The sequence below is a fragment of the Aquila chrysaetos genome, chromosome 9 (assembly GCF_900496995.4).
Source record: "Aquila chrysaetos chrysaetos chromosome 9, bAquChr1.4, whole genome shotgun sequence".
Taxonomy (NCBI): domain Eukaryota; kingdom Metazoa; phylum Chordata; class Aves; order Accipitriformes; family Accipitridae; genus Aquila; species Aquila chrysaetos.
In genome coordinates, this window is record NC_044012.1 from 4,251,589 (window position 1) to 4,275,154 (window position 23,566).

The 23,566-nt window shown below is 40.0% G+C and overlaps 1 protein-coding gene across 1 annotated transcript in view; it reads left to right on the forward strand.

The window, feature by feature from the left end:
* The window catches only part of KCNG4 (potassium voltage-gated channel modifier subfamily G member 4), a 28,769-nt gene extending 7,082 nt beyond the window's left edge, over positions 1 to 21,687 (forward strand). Inside the window, exon 3 of the mRNA XM_030024688.1 lies at positions 11,670 to 21,687. Coding sequence (XP_029880548.1) covers positions 11,670 to 12,455 — 786 coding nt within the window. The 3' untranslated portion in view covers positions 12,456 to 21,687. The remainder of the gene's footprint in view (positions 1 to 11,669) is intronic.
* The last annotated feature ends 1,879 nt before the right edge of the window (positions 21,688 to 23,566 follow it).

Sequence of the window (23,566 nt, forward strand, 5' to 3'; positions counted from 1 at the left end):
TAGTTCTGCTGCTCACATAGTCTGCAAAGATAAGACTCTTCATCCAAGTGTAATTTGGCCAACTGTTAGAAGCAATAACCTTTGGTAAATTGAATATGACAGACAGATTTTGAGAGATACTGCTGGGTACCATTTTTATAGCTTTTAAATAAGGGGGCCTAAATATTGATCAAAAAAGAATTTTCTAACTGATTATTAGCCAGGGCAAAATAATTCCTGCTGAAAAATATCTTTTTCAATGACTAGTACAGAGTACTACTAATGAAGTGAGGCACTATTCAGAATCTACCTGAAAAGCAGGGGTATTTCACAGTTACTTGGTGTTCAAACTTACCTTCTAACACAAGCATACATGACACAAAGCATGGCCCAGAATGACTTGCTCTATTGCAAATGGATTAATGAAATCCTGACATTCAGAACCACTTCTAATGCTCATTCAAAAGAGTAAAACTATACAGGTGTATGTGTACATGCCTATCTATAAATATATTGGTATATACATATGACCTGCAATTACTTGGAATAAAATAAAGCTGGATGTGCATTAGTTTTATCGCATCTGCTCAGTACATTTTTCCGGGTTCTTATCAGGACGCTTACTCGGGACGCTCACTCGCTCCTAAATTATCTAGTCATCTAGTACAATTCTGATTTCTTCTAATCATTTTGATCAGCGATGAAAGTATTGCAGCATTTTAAAGTAGGAAAATGTGCTTCACTGAAGCACCAAAAAACTCCCAGTCTGCTAGGTGTACTCGGCACAGTAGAATCCAGCGAACTTACTTGCTTCGTGGATTGGATTAGTTAAACTAATAACAATTGAAGAAAGATATAAAATAAGAAGGCGTGAAACAACAGAAAACAGAATATTCAAGCCTGGGATTGTGATATATAGAGAAATTATTGCTTTATGGGATCTTCCTGTTCTGAGGTTTGCATATCTGTTCAGTAACGTCAAAAGCTTTAACCTTGAAATTGCACCATTATGTTAAGACTCTGATTTCATAGTTCCACATTATAAGTAACTGTTTTCCAAGCATCCGCAAACAGAATTGCATATTTCAGCATTAAATCTAATATGTACAACACTGATGAAGTTCATATTACTTAAGCCCTGCTCTACATAACCAAAGAGGGGCACCAGCGGGGGGTGGACGCTGCTGAACATCTGTGTCTCAGCTTACCCTCGCTGCCACAGAAAACCATTTTCTTTAGAAAGTCTGGACACTCCAGTGAGTAAATGGATTCTGCATGGTTTTCAAAAGCTGGCTCTGCCAGTACAAGGTCTGATGTTCAGAAAGCACAATTAGACATTATTAGTTTGTCTCAGCTTACCCTCGCTGCCACAGAAAACCATTTTCTTTAGAAAGTCTGGACACTCCAGTGAGTAAATGGATTCTGCATGGTTTTCAAAAGCTGGCTCTGCCAGTACAAGGTCTGATGTTCAGAAAGCACAATTAGACATTATTAGTTTGCCTTATGTTCATCCAGTTTTGGCTGTATCCCAACAGCACTAAGTCTCCTGGCTTTGCACGCTATCCTGGGGGGACACCCAGCTGTTCTAGCTGCTCTGCAACGGGCAGTCAATCAACTGCTATTCAATGTGCCAGCACACGTGTTCCTCACTGGGAATCACGCTTTCTTTTCCCTTTTGCTGCTTTCAAGTTTGTAATACTTACAACAGGAGAAAATCCTGTTCACTTTCCTCACTTGACTCATCTCAAGCACAGACGACTACTTAATAAATGCCTTCTTTGGGAAGATGGGTAATTCCTCTGAGGGAGGCACTCTATCTTTGGAAAAGGCTATTTGAAATCAATACATCCTCCAAGTTTGTAGCAGTAACGCAACAAGTATTAAAAATAAATAACAATCCAAATTTGTATGTGCTTTAGAAATTCCTCTTTGAATATAATGGAAATCTTTGAGGACTCCTCAGTCTACTGCTGCAGTCAAATTCACAATCTGGTATTTTAATTCTAAACAAATCTAATTGCTAATTTCTTTGCAGCATCAGGGCTATGAACTGCATATTTTGTGTTTATTCCCACAGTGTCAGCATCTCCTATTAGCAGTAGTATTTTCCTTATAACAGATTCAACGACATTTGGGACCCTGCTGTACACCCTGTACTACACAGGTACAATAACAAGTAGTTTCTGCTCCAAAGAACTTACAATGCAGTGAGGAAAGAAGCAGAGAAGAAACTGTAACAGTGCAAATGATTTGACCAGCAGCAAAACTGGAAATTGAAAGTCATCCTTCTACGTCCCAGACCTTGTCATTTTGACTATATTTTTCTTCACAGTTACAAAATGAAGTCTGTTAAATTTCTTACTAGAAAAACAAGAAAAAGATAATACTTCCATATCTTTCTACTATCACAAACACTCTGGGGTCACCAATTGGTTTAAATCAAATTCAGATTCTTCAGACTGATTCTCACGGTGTTTGCAGAATAAGGACCCAAGCTAAAAAGTTAATTGAAATATTTTAGTTACACTTCTGCCCCAGCGGAGATAATTATGTGTTGGGTACAGAGATAATAATTTCCTTCTATGTTCTTTCTACTGTCCACATTAATATAATCCCAATATTTGTTTAGTTTCCTCAAATGTACTAGCTGTAGCAATTGTTTTCAAGAGTCCAGGCTTCTTTCCCATAAAGCAAAGTGAGTGGGAAGTCGTTCTGTGATCAGAATACACAGCACTCCTTTAACAAGCTCATCATTCTGTAAATCAGGTTACAGTCTCTTTCTCAGCAGGCTGTAAACCTTTTGATTTTATTGCATCAGTCTGTAACCATAAATCCAAGTACTGAAGTGATCCATAACATAGGGTTTTCAAATTCTCCCTAACCATGATGTGATTCAGCAGAGCATGGTTTAATTATTCAAATAATAGCAGCAATGCGGTCGCAGTGATTCAGCAGTACCTGCTGCACTGCAGCTGGATCCCACAGCTCCAGGTACGCAGGGAACGTAGACTGGCACAACGCTTCCTAACTGAGTCATCATTTTACAGCCAAAAGGGATTTCTCCCCTGCATCTGTTCATTTCCTGCTGCGGACTGGGATAAGAACAGCCAGGAGCCGGTTAGGTATCTCGGTTCCCTACGCTGAGGTCTTGGTCTGCCTCTGCTCCTGCCTAACCACTCTCTAGACTTGTAGCCTCACCCTGCAGACCCACCGCCTTGGATTTGTGGGCAGGCAAGAGCAAGAACCGAAGCTTGTTTGTGCACTATCACGTTAGCTCGCATTTTTTTCCACAGAGGGAATTGCCCAGGGAGAAGCTGTAGACCAGGATGCGCTGCCCACGTATAAAACCCTGAGAAGCGCAAAAGCCTGGAAAACAGCACCCTGTCCAGAAAATGTCAACCTTGGGCTTAGAGAGGAAAATTCCTGCGAGTTTTGCTTCTAAATCCTCCACACAGAGGGCTGAATGTTTTTTCTCTGAGTGGGCCAAAAGGCCAGACTGCAAGAAGAGCAGTCGTGCTGAGATAAGCCTCTCTACTAAGTGTTGGATAGCACGAGCAGGCAGAAGGCAGGTCAACAGCCACAATACAGACTGATCCCATCTGCTACCACTTCAGTGGACATGGGCCTCTGCCCACAAAACACTGTCCGGATCAGAGGGAAGGATCTGAGCAGCAACTGGCTGTACTTGAACGTGCCAAACAAAATCTGGACCTGCCAGGGTAGGTTTAGCAGATGTGAATTGCGACCTTCATCAGCCACGGAGCCAGGCACGTTTCTGGTGTGAGAGATGATGTTCTGGCAGCCTATCCTTTGACTGCAGAGTGCTAAGCAGGTCCGGGTCCTATGTTTAAAGAAAGCCTCCTTTAGAATTCCAATAGGAGTCTGAATCAAGAAGAGTCAAGCATATTGCTTTGTGAGTTCCTTCCCTGCTTTGTTTTGAGACTGTTTAGTATGGGTGACTGAACACCAAACCAGCCTTTACTTGGAAGCTATCACTACTGCATCTAGGGTGGATCTAGCTGGGAAGAGGTCTCAGATCCTTTCTGTCCATCGCTCATTTGTTTTATGATGATGAGCCAGCTGGTTTCCTTAAATTTACCCTGGGAATAACAGTGTTTGCTTGCAGCGGTTCAGTCATGACTTCTAGCTGGGTTCAAGGACTTTTATGAACTTGGCTTCACAAATAATATTAGTTGTCTTTCTCGTAAGTATGCTGTATAAGCAACGTATATACATATTGCTGATGTACACATTGATTTCCACTGTAAAGCTTTGAAAATATTAATATCTGTAGGGATGACATGATTCTGATATAATCCATATACCAAACTAGCAGCACTTATTAGCAAAGTGTTCTACAAGCATTGGTGCAACTTTCGCCAATTGAAATAGATTATTTGACACAAGAAACACTTAAAATCACTAACATCATCATGAACAGTGTTAACTGGCAAGCATAGAAAGGAGATCATGAGAAATGCTGCAGGTTTGCCTGTCCTGCATCTCAGACTCCACCCTATTTATAGATTGTGTGAAATCCCAAATTACACACCATGGAAAACAGGTTCAGATTGTTGCCAATGAAATTCCACTTAGAGTCAGTCACACCAAGGGCACAAAGTTGGTACCTATCCAGCTCCTATCCCAATACAGCTGCAGTGCTGCTCTTCTAATATAATGGGAATAACAGGATTTCTTTCCCCATTTTTCCTCAGATGAAGAGAAACTTTGCATGTGTCCCTCTGACGTTTTCAGATAGTTTCAGTTCCCTTTTTTTACAGTCCAGAAATTGCTTCAAAAAGATTTGTTTCGGGTTTTTTTGTTTTTAAGAATCAGTAACAAAACATGAAGAGTCCATGGCCACAATATAGAGTAGGTGGGGATCTGATACCCCTTTCCAGAAAAGTGCCAAACTTTGCTAGCCTGCTGGTAAGTAGTCCACCACTACCTTACCATCAAAATTGTGCCACTGATTTCCACAGTGCTCTGCAGAGGATTAGAAAGATCTGTTCCAGTTGACACTGGTGAGCGGACCAGAGGTAAAACCTGACACCCTTTCTGTCAACGTGCAACACAGCCTTCAGCTGCTAACAGGCCACACAGACTCAGGTTCAAATGTTCAGAATCCTCAAACAGTTTCATAGGAGGAGTACACCAAAGTGTGTAATTTGCAAAACACAGATTATCACTCTGTTTTGTGTTTGCTTCAGCATTTATGGAAAAACACCTTACCATGGACTAAAGGGTAAATATCCACTGCAAAAGGTATTGGGGTAAATCTTTGGCAGAGGTAAATTAATTGGCAGATCAGGTAATGATTCAGAACAAGTTTTCCAGATCATATTTTAATTACAGTGTGTCTCAGAGTTCAACCAAGTGAGACACAAATTATCAGCACAGAGCACACCCTGAAGGCATAAGAATAGTTCCTTGGTGTTCTCATCCACTTATCCAGAAATAATAAATTTTTTCCTTGTCTAGAAAATGTAACAAAGTGAGTTGCATCTGAAAACCACTGTGGATAGACAAGATATATATTCCGCAGGGGAAATTCTGATTCAGTCTCTGTGGGCATTGTTACAGTTATTGATGCATGTAAAGATACTGTTTTCACTAGATGAGATTTGTATCTCTTGTAAGATAGGTTAGTGCAGCATAACTCTGAGATCTGACTTTGTTTATTATCCTAGATATCATTACACTTTAACTAATGTTTCCTGGTAAACTAAGAGGGCGCTTGGTCAGCAAGTTTATCTTACTTATCCTGTGAGTGGCACGTATCTCAAGTTCATTTAGCTTGAATTCACTGTTAGTGAGTAAGTTTCTTTTCTGTAAACTCACCTGTGCAATTGAGGTCTGAGATTTGGCTGTCATACACTACCCTGGCCAGTCCTGGCCTTGGAGGTGCTGAATTCCTGAACCTCAGATCCTTTTGAAAAAAGTTACTCCAAGAAAGCTGCAGTAACACCTTCCAGAGTCACACAATTTCTCACTACAGAAATATTACATTCTAAGCATTGTCCCTACATAGATCCAACTTGCTTAAACTTTTTTAAAGAGTGCACAATAAAAAAGCAAAATTTATTGAATTCTTGATCATAAACTGGATATAAATTTGACTATGTAACCTACAGCTCACCCATACTTTAAAACTGCAGTTTCAGTCCCTTCCACCTCAAAAAGGAAAAGGGCCAGAGAAAGGCAACAAGGATGGAATGACTTCACACAAGGACTAAGGCAGGCAGAATTCCTCAGGATAGGAATGAGCTATGACAGCGGCTGCAACAGAGGTCTACAAAATTGCAAATGGCAGGAAATGAGTAAATGACAATCAAGTAGCCAGTGTCCCTTCCAGTGACAGAGCTTAGGGGCATCAGATGAAACTACTGGGAACCTAAGTTCAAAGCAAAGAGGTGAGTCTTCATGCAATAGGCAGCAGAAAAAAGGATGGCCAAACTTTGTAGAAAAGCAATTCAGTTTTCTTACACAAACACCACCTTCAGCTCAGGAAGCTCTGGAGTGGAAAATAGAAGCCAGGAGATTTGCCTTGGGCATCTCTTTTCTCAGGCTGTTGGAATAGGGCACTGGGCTAACTGGACTCAGTACTGCCATTCTTATATTTTATTATGAGCCTAGTTTTTCATATCTAAAGAGAAGTTAATAGACGTATCCTAAAATGAGGAATTTTCCTGTAACACTATAAATATTCCACCACATAAGAGAACCCAGAAAATGAGCCATTGCCTTGTAAGCAGAAGGCAATAATGAAAAGGAAGCATGAATTGCTTATTATCTCTGGTGGTATGGAAGTTTGAAACAGCCACTTTGCTTCTTTCAGGTGGTTTATAAATTTAAGAAATCACTCAATATTTCAGGCATCAGGCTCAGTATATAACTTTTTACATACAAAATATTGCTTCCTTCACTGGTGAGCCAAATGCTCTTTCCATATGTAAGACCAATACCAGGCACTCATTTTATATCATATGTTGTAGATTTTCAGCTAGACACAAGACCCATAAATCCTGATAAATTCTTGCATTGTTCAAAAGTAAATCTGCAGGATGAATAAAGTATAAAGAGTTAGATACTCACTCACCACTGGCTTTGTGATAACTGTTCTCCCGTCAGAGTTGATGATAGTTTGAGTACTGATTGACGCTATGGTAGTGTAAAACATGTCAGAGAGTTTTGTTGAAAAAGCCCCCACAAAATATCTTATGGTCAGTTATAAATAAAACCTCATCTTCCCCTCATGTTCACAGTCAACACCATACTGGCTTGGAGCTTTTATAGGTTCCGCTACACCATGGTACTTCAGGTGCAAAAATGCAGACAGGAGAAAAGTCAGTGACAAATCTGACTCAAAGATCTGAAAACAAAAGCTCAGAATTCTGCTCTAGTTAACGGCGAGGTCAAGAGAGGGAGTTGTTTGTTGTGTTTTGTGTTGACAGGCACTGATCACTAGAATTTCCCAAATGTGTTTGCTTTGTTCAGAAAGAGGAAATATATAGAAGTTGTTGTGGCACAGAAATTCCTTTACTGGCCATTTATGCAAAAAACCCCTTTAATGGATCACAGTATTTGGGGCACAATTTGGCAGTTCACTGAAAGTAACTAACATCTAACAGGAATTTGGTGACAGCAGCAAATTTGAAAACTACCACCAACACAGAGGCATCCATATTTTGGTAAGAACATAGTATTTGAAGTCAGTATGTTATTCTGCCTGCTCTTTGGACAACAGTTGTAAGTGGAACATAAAGCACTCTGAGGTCTAAAAATCATCAAAAATACTGGGAGGAACAGAAATTGGCTTTGGTACTTATTATTTCCTCTTTTTCCCTTTTATTCTAATATTCGCTGCTTTTGAACAGGATGTTCAAAAGGATCACGAATCTTCAAAGAGACTGACATTAGAGAGGGATATTCCATATAAACCATATCACATATATTACATAATATATACAAATATTCCTAGTATATAAAACATTCACATACAAACTCACTGGATGAAATCTATCTCCCAGTGTGAAATCAATAAGCATGTTCTCATTAAATATCATAAAGCCAGGGTCTTACACTCTCTTTCCAGACACTGGTGACAGAGAAATAAAGACAGGCAGAGAAAGAGGCTTGGAAGTTTCTGGCAGATGTTGTATATGGACTGACTAAATCATGGTACGTCTACACTATATAATGGAGTGAAATGGCCCTGCTGCGAGATGGTAGCCCAGCTGCATTATTTCGAGGGCTTGAGTTAGTCATCTCCATACAGAACTACTGTGCTGCACAGGTAAATCAGTTCCCTCCCAGAGAAACAGGGCTGGTTTTGCTGCATGCCTTCACGTAGCGTAGGTATGTTTGGAGCAAACACACCCTTCTTTTGCTGTCTCTTCTGACAAAAATGAAGCACAGAATTCTCTGCAGTAGTCACAGTGTCAGAGACTGTGATACTGTCACTCTTTTGTTTGCTGCAGCAGAAAAAGGGACTATAGTTTGAATCATATGCAAACATTTCTGCAATGTCTTTCGCAAAGTACATAAAAAAGACAAAGTGTGCTAACAGGGGAGCACTCCCCATCCTTTACATCCACAACTATGCACAAAGGAAAAATAAAATGCACAGTAACTTTCCTGAAAAGTTTGATTTGAAGGATGCTCTTCTGAAAAATGAAATACACATTTAGGAAGCTGACTGCACAAGTTGCTTTCTCTCTATATATATAACTTTCCATGGGGAATACTAAGGCAACCGAGGATGGTGAGAAGAAAAAAATCTCCCAACCAGTCCTTACAATGCTACACCTTGAAATTTCACACTCAATTCAAAAGACACCCTAGATCTCAATGGTTAAAATTTCCAGCAAAGAGAATTTCTTTTCTTGTATTTTCCAAGGAAGGAATAGTGAAAGCTACATGATGAACTGAGAGCAGTCACCTGTAAATGTATAATGGTAAATAAGTAACAGATGTACTGGAAATTCAGCCCAGTTAATAAAAAATAAAATAAATCTTGATGGGAACAATGAATAATTCACAGGCCACACCACTAGAATGACCACAGGCAGGTCTGTGCAGAGTCCAGGCTGCACTGTACAAATAATTTACAACTCAGAAAAAGTGAACACTGCATAACACAACTGCTGATTGCAAGCAATCTCATCAAGCCAAGTCAACAGCTCTGCAAACATCAATGCACTCTAGGCACTGCCATGGCAATCACTTCAAAAGGAGCTAAAACCTGATCCTGTGTGCGTAACTCTAGCAGGGGCAAGCCTTCATTACCTTTTGCAATATTTACTTTAAGAGATAAATTATGATCTTGACAGTCTACTGTGCAGAAAGAGGAAAAATCCCCAAATGGTGCTACAGAGCTAAATTGTTCTGAGGGTTAGACAGGGTAAAATGTATACATAAGGGATATGTTACCATTTTACCTGGGGAACCTCAGGTAGCCAATGATATAAAAACTGCCTGAACAACAAGACTTGTTACTCCCAAGAATAGCAGTAATTCTATCACAAGGGACACTCTAAAAAACCAACATCCCATTGCAATGCAGCGGGTAACTGAACCTTGGTAGCAAGTTTAATTAGTAGTTGGAGTGTGTGTTTCCTATGGTGTTTTTAATCAATATTGCTCGTGAAATTTGGCTGGGAATGGATAAGACTGTATGAGGAACTGTTCCTCGAAATTGCTTAATTTCACAGACAGGCTATCAGGGAAGATGCATACAGCAGCCCTGACTTTATTCTACAGAGGTTACAAAAAAGCCTTTCATGAAGCAAGGGTCCGCAGTTATTCCTGAATAACACATGGCCACTCTGCTCTCCCAAAAGGAGGTTCTTTCTCTGCACAGATCCTCCATCATCCCTAATTCTGCTTGATCTTCTGCAGTTGTGAAAATCTCAGAGATGCAAATCCCTGTTCAGCAAGAATAAAAGGAGAAGACTTTTTAACCTTGCTAAGCCTTCAGGTACCAAAGTTGTAGCTGGAAAGAGCTATTTGCTAAATACTAATTTTCAAGCAGCTTAAAAATCTAAAACGAAATTACCGCCTTTTACATTCAGGTTTTCTGGAACATACAGTGGCAACCCATACTCTGAGTCCAGCCTGGAATTTCAAAGGGTTGCGAGACCAGCCAATCCTGTCCTCTGATTCCCAGTTATAGCTAAGATTTCTCCTCTTCACCAAAAATTCAAACCCCGTACACTTCATATGCCAGTGTTTTGATAATGTGCTCAGCAAAGAAAAGCACACAAGACTGCTTCAAAGTAAGCCAAAGTCCATGAAAGACTCCAGTTCACTTGAACTCGTTTTGGATTAGAACTGTAAGCCAAATATTTGCACCGATGCAAGAACTTAATGTAAATAGCAGTATGCCACTGTGAAAATATCATACAAGTACCAGTTAGGTGGAATTCTTCAATAAACTTATTCACAATGCTTAAAAGCAAAAAAACCCAGTATTAGTCCAATCACAAGACCAGCTTTCTTAAGAACATATTAATTCTCTGTACAGGTACAGGAATGTATTTATCAATAGGATAGACAGGGTGTGTACGAAAGCAGTGACACCAGTATTTAAAAACGATGTCTTCTTTTCGGGGGAGATGTCCAGCTGCTAAGCAGTACATGCTGCTTTCATTGTTATTTCTTATCTTCTATGAGGCAAAAAACGGTGGCGGGACCTGGTTTGTTTTCTGCCAGCTGGAATACAGTAAGCAGACACTTGTGCATATGAAGGAGAAAGTATGTACACCTCAGTCCCTGTAACTGATGTGTCCATCCGTTAGTTCGCTCTTTGGATGGACGTAACGTAGTGGCTGCCCATCACTAAAGGACAAAGCTCAATGTAGTCTCTTGCTTACCCAAATAATTACGAGTCAGTTTACATTTGCCTCTTTGTTTCACTGGAATAGGCCAAAAGAAGTTTCATTTTTTAAGCTCAGCTCAGGGAAACAAAAAAATGTGAATCCAAGGTAGTTCAACTAAAGTAATCCCTTTGATAACAAACCTGAGAAAATGCTGCTTGTAGCAAGTGGCCTCAACACTGGGAGAGGATTCTTCATGGCAAGTTTCACCTACTGGGTGGATATTTATTTTCCTTTAGATTAAAACATTTGTATGTGCAGAAAGAAACATGATTTATATATGGCATAACTGAGCCAAGGATCCAGATGACTTAATGAATATCTCTGAACCACTGTTAATTGCACCAGAGTACACAGCATTTGTGGAAGCACCATGCATTGAACAGCACCAGAAGTTTACAGCGACATTCAAACATTAATCTTTCTTTTGAAGATAAACTGATTTTTGTACAGGCTTATAAACCACTCAAGTTTAAATTAATTTCTAATTGAGAGCAGAAAGTGGGACTTATTTGGGACTTACAGGCTGCATGCCAAGACTTTATACAAAGACGAGTTTCATTCATTTACACTGGAAGAAACAACATAATAAAAATAAGCAGGTAGATATATCTGTTCATTCAGATATTTCACATGCTCATTATTGTCTACACACCATTGAAAGATGTCTACCATACGACTACCTGCTAGCTGGGATTTGTTTATTTCTGATACCAGTCACGCAAGCAGATACATATTGCTTCTTCCTTAGTGTTTTTGGATGCTGGTTCACAGACTGTTCTTTTATTTAATTCTCTTTTTGTTTTGTGTCAGGGCGAGTGTTCCCAGAAGTGCTATTACATCTTCGTCATAGAGACCATCTGTGTGGCTTGGTTTTCCCTGGAGTTCTGCCTCCGATTCATTCAGGCAAGGAGCAAGTGTCAGTTCTTCAAAGGACCCCTAAATATAATTGACTTCGTGGCTATTTCACCCTATTACGTTTCCCTCATCTTCTCAGAAGATGACTCAAACGAGGAGGATGACAGGCCAAGCAGCAACACATATTTGGAGAAGGTTGGTTTGGTGCTACGGGTTTTACGTGCCTTGAGGATCTTGTATGTAATGCGCCTTGCCCGACACTCCTTGGGCTTGCAGACTTTGGGCCTCACAGTTCGGAGATGCACACGGGAATTTGGCCTGCTTTTACTCTTCTTATGCGTGGCTGTCACTCTGTTTTCTCCTTTGGTCTATCTTGCCGAGAATGAATCTGGGAAGGTGCTTGAATTTACAAGCATACCTGCTTCTTACTGGTGGGCTATCATTTCAATGACCACTGTGGGGTATGGAGATATGGTACCACGGAGCGTCCCAGGCCAGATGGTGGCTCTCAGCAGCATCCTCAGTGGGATTCTCATCATGTCTTTTCCTGCAACATCAATATTCCACACTTTCTCCCATTCCTACTCGGAGCTGAGAAAGGAACATGAACGACTACAGTCTCGGCTAAACAGAGTAAAAAATGCCAATCACTCTGGCGAAAGTGACACCTTCAATGAGACAGACAGCTTGATCCTGGAGGATCAAGCATCACCAATCAAATACATTTACACAGGGAACTAAGCCTCATTGTAAAGCATTCCCAAGAACAGGAATAGAAATATACACGTATATACGTCAACATAACACTCAAAGCCAAGCAACAACATAGGTTATGACGCTATTCTTTTCTGCCAGCATAGGTATAATAAGCAGTCAAGCCAACACAGCAAGCTCCAACGCATAATGGAACTGGAGGTTTTGAGAATGTCAAAAGTCAGAGTTTATTCGAGTTTATTCAATAATATATATTAATTCTTCTCTATGACTAATAAGAATAAACTTTGTCTCTGCCAGTCATGTATCTTGCTGAATACCTAATATTGAACAAGTAACAAACAAAACAGCTTCTTGCTATTTTATTTGCCTTTGAGTTCCCAATGCTCTTGCAATTAATATCTTCAGCCAAGCATTAGAATGCATTCTTTCAGGGCTACGCACCAGTGTTGTTTATACAATGCTCATCTACCAGGCATACAGAAGAAGCCTCGATACAAATCTGAATTCTGCATCTAAAGCCACTAATAAGCTCAAAATAAAAGCACTGTATGTGAAAGCTTTCGAAGTTCGCCTGTAGCCAGACAATCAATCTATAAATAACAAATTGCACTGCTATTGTATAAAATACATAGTCTTTGCAAGAGAATTTGCTTGAAATGCAGTTGCGGTCTGCAAACTGTAAACATTTCATACTAGATAGCAAAAATTTTCAAACTTCTTTTTCATATACTTATTTAAAATAATAATGAGGAATAAAAAAACCCAAGCTTATTGACCATACTAAAAAGAGTTGGTGTTATCTTTTTCACTGAATGGTGATGGCTCCTCTGGAAGAAAGATGAAAAATTATTGAAAGTTAGTTATTGAAAATGAGATGATAGCTCAGGAGTATCCAAAGGTATAAATAGTAAAGAATGAGGTAAATGATTGCCAGAGAGGCAGTGGGAGTAAATTCCTAATGCAAATGGAAGGTGTCCCTTTTGGGATATCCAAGTATAGCCAGAAGAAAGTGATAGGACTACACAGAAGTCAACAATGCTACTTCATGGGATAGTCTAGATGATCTTTTACAATTTCTTTTACCTTTACCTGTGAATGCAGTTAGTGAAAACCAACACCAAGACATGAAGGCCAGCTCTGTGCACACCCCTGTGTGTTGAGGGCCTGCGTCAGCTCACGTCAGGTCCTCAGTTTGTAAGCAGTCCTGCTGGTACCCACAGAACTTTGACACGCTGAACGTTGGGCATGTATTTAAGTACTGAGATGAATCAAGGGCTAAATTATTTTTTAATCAGATTTTCAGCTTTCATTATTCCATTTCTTAAATCTTACCAAGGTCCCCATGACCTTGTGATGGAGCAAAGCTCCGTGAAGGGACCATTCAGTTCCAGTTTTCAGCAGGCACCATTCTTGCACAGTACGGTGCAGTTTGGAGCCCAGGGGGTACTTTCAGGCGTCATGACCCGTCTCCCACGTGGACGTACAAACACAGTCTCTTGCAGAGTTATGCAACTTCATGCAGGCATTTGGGAGTTTCGGTTTTTAGATACTATCCTCACTGCGCTGCATAGCTTATGGACAGAAAAGCACAGTTGTTGGCACAATTTGGATCACGTGACTCAAATTAATCTCTTGGATTTATCTTGCTATTGACCCTATGATTTAAACCAGAGAAACTGTAGCGGATTATAGATGGGATGTTCCAACATAACCGGAACAAGTCGACACTAGATGACAGGCATTTATATTTGTCACATAAAGGGTGGAATTTCTGCTGGTTCATGCATAGGTCTATCTGATTTTTTATTTTCATTTTTCGCAATTAGCATTTATTTTTTGCCAGCAATTCTCTACAGTAGGACTACTTAGATGGTACACCAGACAAAATCCAACCCCAAACTCGACCATGACCCAGACCTCTCCAGGGTCCTACGCATGGTAATGCCACCTGCATTTCACTGGGAGAGTCTGTATTTCTTTACAGTTATTCCAGTTTCTTAGGAAAAACAATTGCACACTGCCACAATACCCAGCACAGTCCACTTCTGTCCCTCTGGCCTGGCAGAGCCAAAGACAGTGCTTGCTCCCTGCTGACTGATGCCTGCTAGAACACGTGTCCTGATGCAGAAAAGCCACATCTTTTAGAAGATATTTCTCCCCACAGACACACACTTTGGAAATACAAACGATTAGGTAGTGCAACTGATTTGCTGCTTCTAATTAACAGTCTTCTTGCTAGTTCAGGAGTTAGTTGAACAGGGTCCCACAGAAAATTAGCCCAGTCACATTGTTCTAAACATGTAGATAGCTGGAAAAATATTGCGGCTTTTACTGCCCAAGTACTTGTAACACCAACAGGTTCTGTGATGTAGGCGGGGTTGTGGATATAACATGCACCCAAATTCACAGCAATCCAGACCTTGACTCACTCAAGCATTTAAGTTTGTGTAAGTTCTTCCAAAACACAATGCAAGAATGTGCTGAAACACGGAGGTAAAGCAAACAAACAAAAAAATCGCCAATATTCAAGAGTGAGGTAAGTGCTTGTACTTTCAGCAGAATCAGGACCATAACATACATTTCTGTTTCTAACTTCATCTCCTCCTATAGCTGGGTCTGGGCTGCACCAGCTTTCATAGAAAATGTCCTTCATGATTCATTGTGTTACTAGGGAGGGAGAAAATATGTTGAGAGGAACATTTAGTTCCTGTGTAACTCAACTGAGTAACAAATTCAGAACACTCAGTTACAATTAGAAGATATTGTTGTTGCCAAGATCATATCATTTCATAACTAGACTTAATTAAAAGAGCAGTTTAGGGGCCTGGCATCCAGCTTCTCTTAATTCAAAGCCTTTTCCCTGAATCTAAATCCTGGAAGCAGCAAAGGAACAGCACCCATTATCCAGGGAAAACGATGTTGTTCAGCCCTCACCAAGGCATTACATCTCTTTTTAAGCTTCTAATTGCTACTCTGATATAGCAACAACTCCTACTGTATAATGATGGGACCCACAAAACTCCACACCATGCTGTTTTGTTTGGGGAAGTTGATAGATATCCTGCTCTGCAAACCAGCTACGGATACCAGGTGGTGTGACAGAGTCACATGAAAACGCAATACAGGACCCTTCCAATTACTGGTCTGACTTGGAACCAAAACACGGTGAATGGGTTTTGATCACGGGCTAAATGCAAATTTTCTATGATGTTAAAATTGCACTCAGGGGCTAAGACCTTTGCTTTGACCTAACTCTCATTTCTTCAGAGATTCTGCAGATTGTTTCAAATTCTCATGGCAGCCCTTTTACCTCCTGGCTATTCTCCAGCTGCTTCTCCTCTTTGATTTTCATCAGTTCCCCTGGTAGAGAAGCATCACATAAGACGGACATACTATTATTTCAGTAATGAACTCCCATTAGTTTCATAGGTTCAGTATTTTATTATTGCAACCTACTGTTAGGTCTCCTGAAACTTGCCTTTCATGTGTCTTTGGCAATCTGAAGTTTCCATCCAGTCATTAGTATTCATAATATAATTAAAGTTACCAGGTTTATTATTTAAGTCACATAAATTCATTTGAGGGAAAAGTACATTATTTTAGGGGTAAATTGCAAAACAACTCACTAAGCGTACTGGATATCCTATGCAAAAATTATAGCAGAATTATTTAAAACTTTTATTGGTCAATATTTTTTATTTCAAACATACCCAAACAGTATTCTGCAGTTATTTTGAACAATTAAGCACATCTGCTGATAGAAATTACACTCACCATGCCCCCTCTGATTTTATTCCTAATGAAAGATTTTTTCCCTTTTTTTTTTGTTCAGAAAATTATTGTAATACATTGCAGTGATCTATAAATAATGATGAAAACCTGGAAGGTCAAGGAAATGAAAAGTACAGCATATTCCCTGAAGGAGCATTAGAAAGTTTTTACTTCTACAAGTAATAAATTATTAGCCACATGTTAAAGTTAAAACTGATAAAAGGCTGATATAACACTCACTTTTCCTAAATGGAAACTGGTTTCAGCATGGTAAATTCCTAGATATTCTAGCACATTTTACAGAAAGTGTTAAATTCCTTCCTGTGAACTATTTTGCTTCTGTAGCAATGGCATGGCACAATACCTGCCAAAGCCCTAAGAAATGGGACAAGGTTTTGAATATATCAGGTGCTCACAGTGTGCACACTGGATTCTCTGCTGGCCTCTGACATGGGGCATTAAACTGGATTTTCCCAGCAGGTGAAGCACAGAGACTGAGCTGAATACTCCTCTTTCCTTGCAGGACACCAGCATTTAGCTCAACCAAGGTCTGCAGAACATCCCGACTAGTTTGGGCAAACCGATTCTTGCATGTGGGGTACAGATCTTATTAGGAAGCTTCAGTTCTTAATTTGCAATAGTAGGATGAAACCTAATGCTCTAATTTCTTTTTTTTCCCGGATGACGAAAATGATACTCACAATGAAAAGATGATGAAGAGAAAGAACTAAGGCATTTCCCTTCCCCCTGTGCTCCTGTCTGTACCATTTTACTTCTTATAGAAGCTAGTCCTCAAAAACTTATTTTCCCCAAAGTTTAATGTTCTTGTAGTTCCTTTAAGCCAGTATCTGATCTCTGTGAAAAGCTCACACAGAGGGGGAAAAAAGCTAACCCAAAGCTACTTCACTATAAGAGAGATCTGCATTCAGAATAGTATCAAGGAAACTCATGTAAATATCCAGGCCTGGATCATCAGCACCAAGTAGAAGTGCTTAAGGAACACCTTAGCTGAATATTACAGTAGATTCAGCAAGAGGGATAAAAATCCAACTCAAATTTCATTATTTCCATACTTGATTCCTGCCATAACTACACCAGTTATAAAAATCATGCATATGTCTAAAAGGAAAGGGCTGTAGAAGACTCTTCAGCTGTTTCTCTTCTGAAAGTTATAGTCTGTTATATCACCAGTAATAAGTACCATAACTAAGTAATAAAACATAATCATCCTGAAACAACACTTAAAATTTAAAATCTTAAATGAAAAGGTCTACTGCTTCATACCTGACAATTTTGTTTAAAAAAAAAATTTTAGGACTTAATGTATTAGCGTAGAACTCCATACATGCATATAATAAAGTCATAACATCTTCCAAAATTTCCTGATTGCCAGTTCTAGCATTCAGCCAAATATTAGTTACTCAGACACTAGCTATGACTCAACAGGTTTTATCTTGCCTTTTTCAAAATAACCTCATCAGCTTTCAAGAAACTGTGACTATTCTCAGTAAGAGCAAATGGAGTGATACAGAATTTTTCTTCTGCCTGAAGTTAAAGCAGATAAGGTACAATTTATATTGACCTTGCAGGGCAATAAAGCCCTCACAACGCTTCTGTGAGAATCCAATGACGTTTCACTTCATTTCAGACAAACAGCATGATCATTTGCTGACGTTCCACCATTTGCCTTTAACTCCACATCCAGGTCCACATCACTTCCCATGCAGACAGGACACAGACCAAGTACCTTCCTAGTTCCACAGCTTCTTTTGTTTTCACCTGCCCACTTTGGAACCCCACATCAGGAATTGTTCCTTTGCTATACAAAAAGCCAACCCGTTAAAGAATTTTCTTATGAAAATTCATAACCTTAAAGGTACCGTGTGACAAATACTAAAGATAATTGGATTGCACTCATGAACAGAAAATACTAATAAAACAAAGGACATGCTTTTATGTCCTTCAATCAACAGGTCTTGTACTGTCCTTTAAGTGTCTTACATCGTCTTTTAAAAAAATATCCATTAAAATTTTCTAATTAAAATTTCACTTGCAAATCACTGTTCTTGAAATAACCTCACCAGAACAACAAAGCAGGTAACAATCATAAAACTTTATGCCTTGGGGATCTACTTCTCCAAATTATTAAGTTTTCATTAGTCTGATGTTTTACTTTTACCTAGCTATCCTGAAGCTTTCCTAACTGCCTAGTTCCACACCAAATTAGTTAGAGCTGTTGTAACTCTGAGAGACTTTTATATGAGAATTTCACAAAAATAATCTCAGCTCAAAGACAACAAACACCAGGAAATATCAAAGCTTCAGAGGGACAAAAGAGCTATGAGCTACTCGTGATTAAAGAAAAAAAGAATTATTACACAGTTCAGCAAAGATACTGCAGGATTTAGTACAGTCATTTCCAGAGTTGATAAAGATAATGCTATCAGCTCATTAAGGTGTAAGTATGCATGCTTAAACAAATTAAACTAATTTCATACTGATACAAAGATACCTAAGGGAAATTGAAGGTCAAATAGATTTATGCCATAAGTGGTTCAGAGATTGTGAAATGTTCTAACAGAATTTAAAACTGCATTTTGTCTACAGAATTTTGCATTTCTGAATAAAACTGTAACCAAGGGTCCATTCCTCAGAGTTATTACACAAGTGGCATTAAAAAAAAACCCCAAACAAACAAACAAAAACCACAGAAATGCATTTCAAGAGCAAGAATATTGGAGGGAACACTACACAGAACGAAAGATAAATCAGTTCCAAATTATTTCCCAAAAGAGCAAAATATGTCAGTAGAATAGGTTTGCTGGTCTTTAATCACTGTTTGTTGAAATAACAGCAAATTAAAGGCCCATTTTTGCAGGTTGTCGGATATTCGGGTGAGCTGCAAAGTGCCTCTGGCTTTGTGAAAGTCTATAAAGTTTGAATCACCCAGTATACTGAAAACTCTAAGAAGTGCAACTAAATATTATGATAGTGAAATTTTATACTTGACTATACTTTATTTTATTGAAGTAACATAGGTTCTGACTGGTTTTAGAAAAGACCTCTATGTTTCACTCCGCTTGCTTCTGTGCCTGAGCTTGGGATACCAAAGAAAAAAAGAAAAGCAGCCTAGATGTGGTGTAGATCAGTATCACTCTTAAAATCCATAGATTTAATCCAACTTACCACAGCTGAGAATAAGGCTGTAAGTACTTCTGCATTGCTGCAATATGTTCACTGTCATTCTCTTCCTTCATCAAGTGATTCTGAAATGTAAAAAAATCAATCAGAAAGCTGAAGAGAAAGATCAACCTCCCTTTTACCACCAACCATGATCAACACTCCAGGCTTCACAAGTTTTGTTGGACTGTGATCCCTGCAACCTCTTGACAAGAACTGCAAACCCAGACACAAACACAAGCCTTTGTATTTCCATTCTTAGCTATACTCCTACCACTGCCTGTTGTAGTTTTATATATATGTCAATCTTCCTACAAAAACTGACCGTGCACTCTCTGAAACGGCTACACTGAATGCTCCCAACCACCCGCATTTCCAAAAGGGAGGGAGTTTCATAAGACCTTCGAAGACTTCCAGTGTGGCTGATTCTGGGTAGGAAACTGGAACAAAAGGGATGCAATTCTTGATTCACCCCATTTCCAATAGAGAGAAGAGGGGCCACCAAAGGGTCTCTAATACCAAGGAATATCCCAACCTGTAACCCACTATTACACAATTGTTGTGTTCCTGTGCATGGGAGAGAATACACTCCAATTATAACTACAAGGAGGTGCTGAGCCTGCTCCTTAAGGGCATGCTCATTTGAGAGAAAAGCTGGCATAGTCATAGCTGTTTGCTCAACTCTGGCTAAAAAGCAGCACTGAGGACTGCCAATATTTATGTGATTCTCTCATTTTATTCAGAGAGCAAGAACAACCAGCCAAAAATCTTAGGGCGCCCTGAACATAACAAGACAGCAATAGCACTCATTTCTCCTGACCGCTTTTCTGCTGAATAATCAAGCTTGTATTAGTTTTGGAAGTTTTCGTCTTCCAGGATGTGGTGGGTAAGTCAAGTGGCTTTTAAGCTGAAGACTCTGCACAGAGCTTAACCCTGCCAAAATTTATGTATGGGAATTGTCCCAAGGAACTGTATTTGCATGACTGAGTCTCATGAGATAGCATGGAAGCTGGCCTAGAGGAACAAGTCCTAATGGAGGTTTTTCCTCAGGGAACCTGTGGGTTTGCTCATAAGAAATTACTCCAATTTCCACAGCTCACTGGCTGCCACAGATACAGTTTCCTCTTTCTTTCTTTCTTTCCATTCATGCCTTTTGTGCTGCATGGGGGCAATCCATTTTTTATTCATAGGCTTTAGGAGGATCACTAAATACTCTGTGCCATGGCAGACAGTTTTTAAGCTAACATCTCCCCAGCTGTGACCTGCAGTTGCACATCTGAGGAGTGAAGTGTATCTTTGTAACATTGCATTGGCCTCCCTCCCAATACAGTCACTCCGTGTACTTCTACTGACTGAAGAAAATTATTGAAGAAGCATCTTATCAACATATGCGCCAAATGTCCAGATGAGTGTAACTAAATCTGCAGGAACATCGCTCTGGTGTTGAGCCAATATTAAGACATCAGTGTTCAGGATTTTCTCCCACTCTTCCAGTCCATCAGGGAAGTGAAGCGCATATGGACAGATGATGTGCTCGCTCTTCAGGGGCTGCGTTCCAGCTCTGTTCCAGCCAGATCTGAGCCTAAGACTAGGGGCCAAACAGGACCCCCACAGTCAAGTCACTGTGCTGGTCCCCTTCTTATTTAACATCTTCTTGATTTTGTTACTGCCTTCTGAGACAAACACTTTGTATTATCACAAGACAGCTTTAAGATATGCTTCTAATACTGTTATACAAATTACTAAGTTGAAAAAAGGAAAATGCTCCAGTGATTCAGCTCTTCTTGTCTCTGGGACCTCTGTCTCTTCAACGTATGAACTACCAAATCAGAATTCACTTAACCTGACACTGATGGCTCACAGAGAGGCCTCCAGCCTACGAAACCCCATAGCAGACCATGAGTACCCTGCCTCTGAATGTTGCTTTCCAAGCCAAAACATCATCCCATTTATAATTAACAGTGATGATTCGCATCGTACAAAGACAATTCAGCATGATTAAGTCTCTGCCTGCCCCCAACTTTCTGATAGTTAAGACCCCACCTCAAAAACACTTTGTAAAGGCCCGACATTGAATCCTGGGCTGCCCTGGATGCTCTCCCAGAGGTCCTCACACCTTCTGTCTGACAGCCATCTAGTGGTACCTGCACTACTTCGCAAGGTAAAGGAGCAGCTAACTCAGTGCTCAGGCAGATGGGTCCTCCCTTTCCTGTCAGAGCTAGAAGCTGTTCTGGAAGGATGGAATTTATACTATATACTTCTGTCATTTTATTTATTTGCCATTATCCTATAAAACATTACTGTGTATTTCACACATTAAACACATCACTAACAATGCTGTTCATGGCTGTCAACTTTTTATGTTTGCCAACTGCACTCTCCAATGCATCCTGCCCTCTGAGGTGAGCTGAGATAACGGGTAACAGGGCTAGCGCTGCTTCTTCCTTCAAACAAATCCTGGTGCAAGACCTCCCTCCTTCTTGCAGCCAGGCCTCTCTTCCCCTCTACAGGGAAACTAAGCACGAGGTATTCCTGCTTTCTTCCAGCCCAACGGATGAGTGCTCCAGGACACATACAAGGTATACAAGTGGTTCAACCACGGACACAGACAGTGAAGATACCTCTCTAGCCTCTCTAAAAGTCTTGCCAAAAGGTTTTCATTATGAAACGGACACAGCAGTGATTCTTACAGCTACCTTTAGCTGCTGCATACTCCTCCTCAGTGCCCCTCTTATCCCTCCCCTGCTTTCAAGCATGCATCTTGTGCAACTCAATTAAAAGTTGTCAGATTCCCTCTGCAGACTAAGCTCCTTGCTACAGTAATTTCCAGTTGACTGAAAGGACTTCCTGCCCACCATAACAAACACAACCTGAGCTTTCCCAGTTTCTTCCTCAGTTACCGATTGCATCCTTTCATATTCTAAGTGCTCAGATTTACACCACCTGCCCAGAATCACCTAGAGATCTTTGTCATGCTTTTGTCTTCACATATCCCCTTCGGTAATCACCTCTTACTTGAGCCTTGGTCTGCACTGTCCCCCACAGAAGCAACCAGAGCTAGAACAGATCTACAAGATACTTTGCATGACAAAGTAACAGAAACCCATGTAATGCTGAGCACATTTCTAAGCTCAGTAGACCGTTGCACTCATTCCTAACTACAGACATTGTTCACTAGTTTTGAGACTTTACAGGTGCTGCATTGCCTTGAGGTTCTGAGAACTGTGAAATTAACAGTAAAATATCTTGGGTAGCTTAGCATGAAGGCAAAAAGATTGCAAATTAACATTAAGTTTTATTCAGGTTTACCCAGAGGGCAGGAATGTATTCTAGTGTTAAGGGTAGAAAAAAAGGAAAAAGAAGATTTAAAAGAGTCAGCATGAGTATTCAGAGTCAGTTATGATTATTCCATATGTTACAAGCAACCCAAAGAAAACTTCCTGCCTCCAGTGTTTGCCTTTAGCTGTACATGTAGGGGTTAATCATAGTAAATAGATTGATATAGTTCAGGGGAACATCTCGTTGCCAAAAACATGATTTGACCCTAGAATACAGTAGCTAGTCTAACTACTATCCGAGTGGCATCAGGCAGATTACTCAGCCTAGGGTACCTACGAGAAAGAAATGTCATAAATAGGATTTGAAGGAACCCAAGTTCTAGTCAGCTACAAAGATAAAAATATTGGCAGATCTCAGAATACTGGACTTCAAGCTTGCTTTTCCTCTACCTTCAATACATTCAAGCCCTAACTTAATTAAACCTCTCAGTTTATCTCAGTAGAGATGCCTTGTAGAGAACTTCTATGCAACACTTTCCTCCAGCACTCAGAAGGGATACATGAAACCCTACAACCAATAAATAATGCAAGAGAAACTAGTTCTAACTTTAAAGATTGACAGAGAACACCCCCCCCCCCCCCCCCGCAGCTTATTTCCTCCAGCATAAATTCTCTACAGAAAATAAGATACTTTTCCTTCTGTCTACCAGCATGCTAACCACCCAGCCCGAGGTGTCTGAACTTCCCATGCTGTTCCTAGCAATTTATAATGACCCCAGCTGGCCCTAATCCCCCAGCCTGATTAATTAACACAGAGATGTTTCTTCACTTGCTGTGGCTCTGTGTCTCTTTGTAAAGTCCTGCAAGCAACCAAAAGGAAGAAGAGAAAGGGAAAAGCTTTAACTG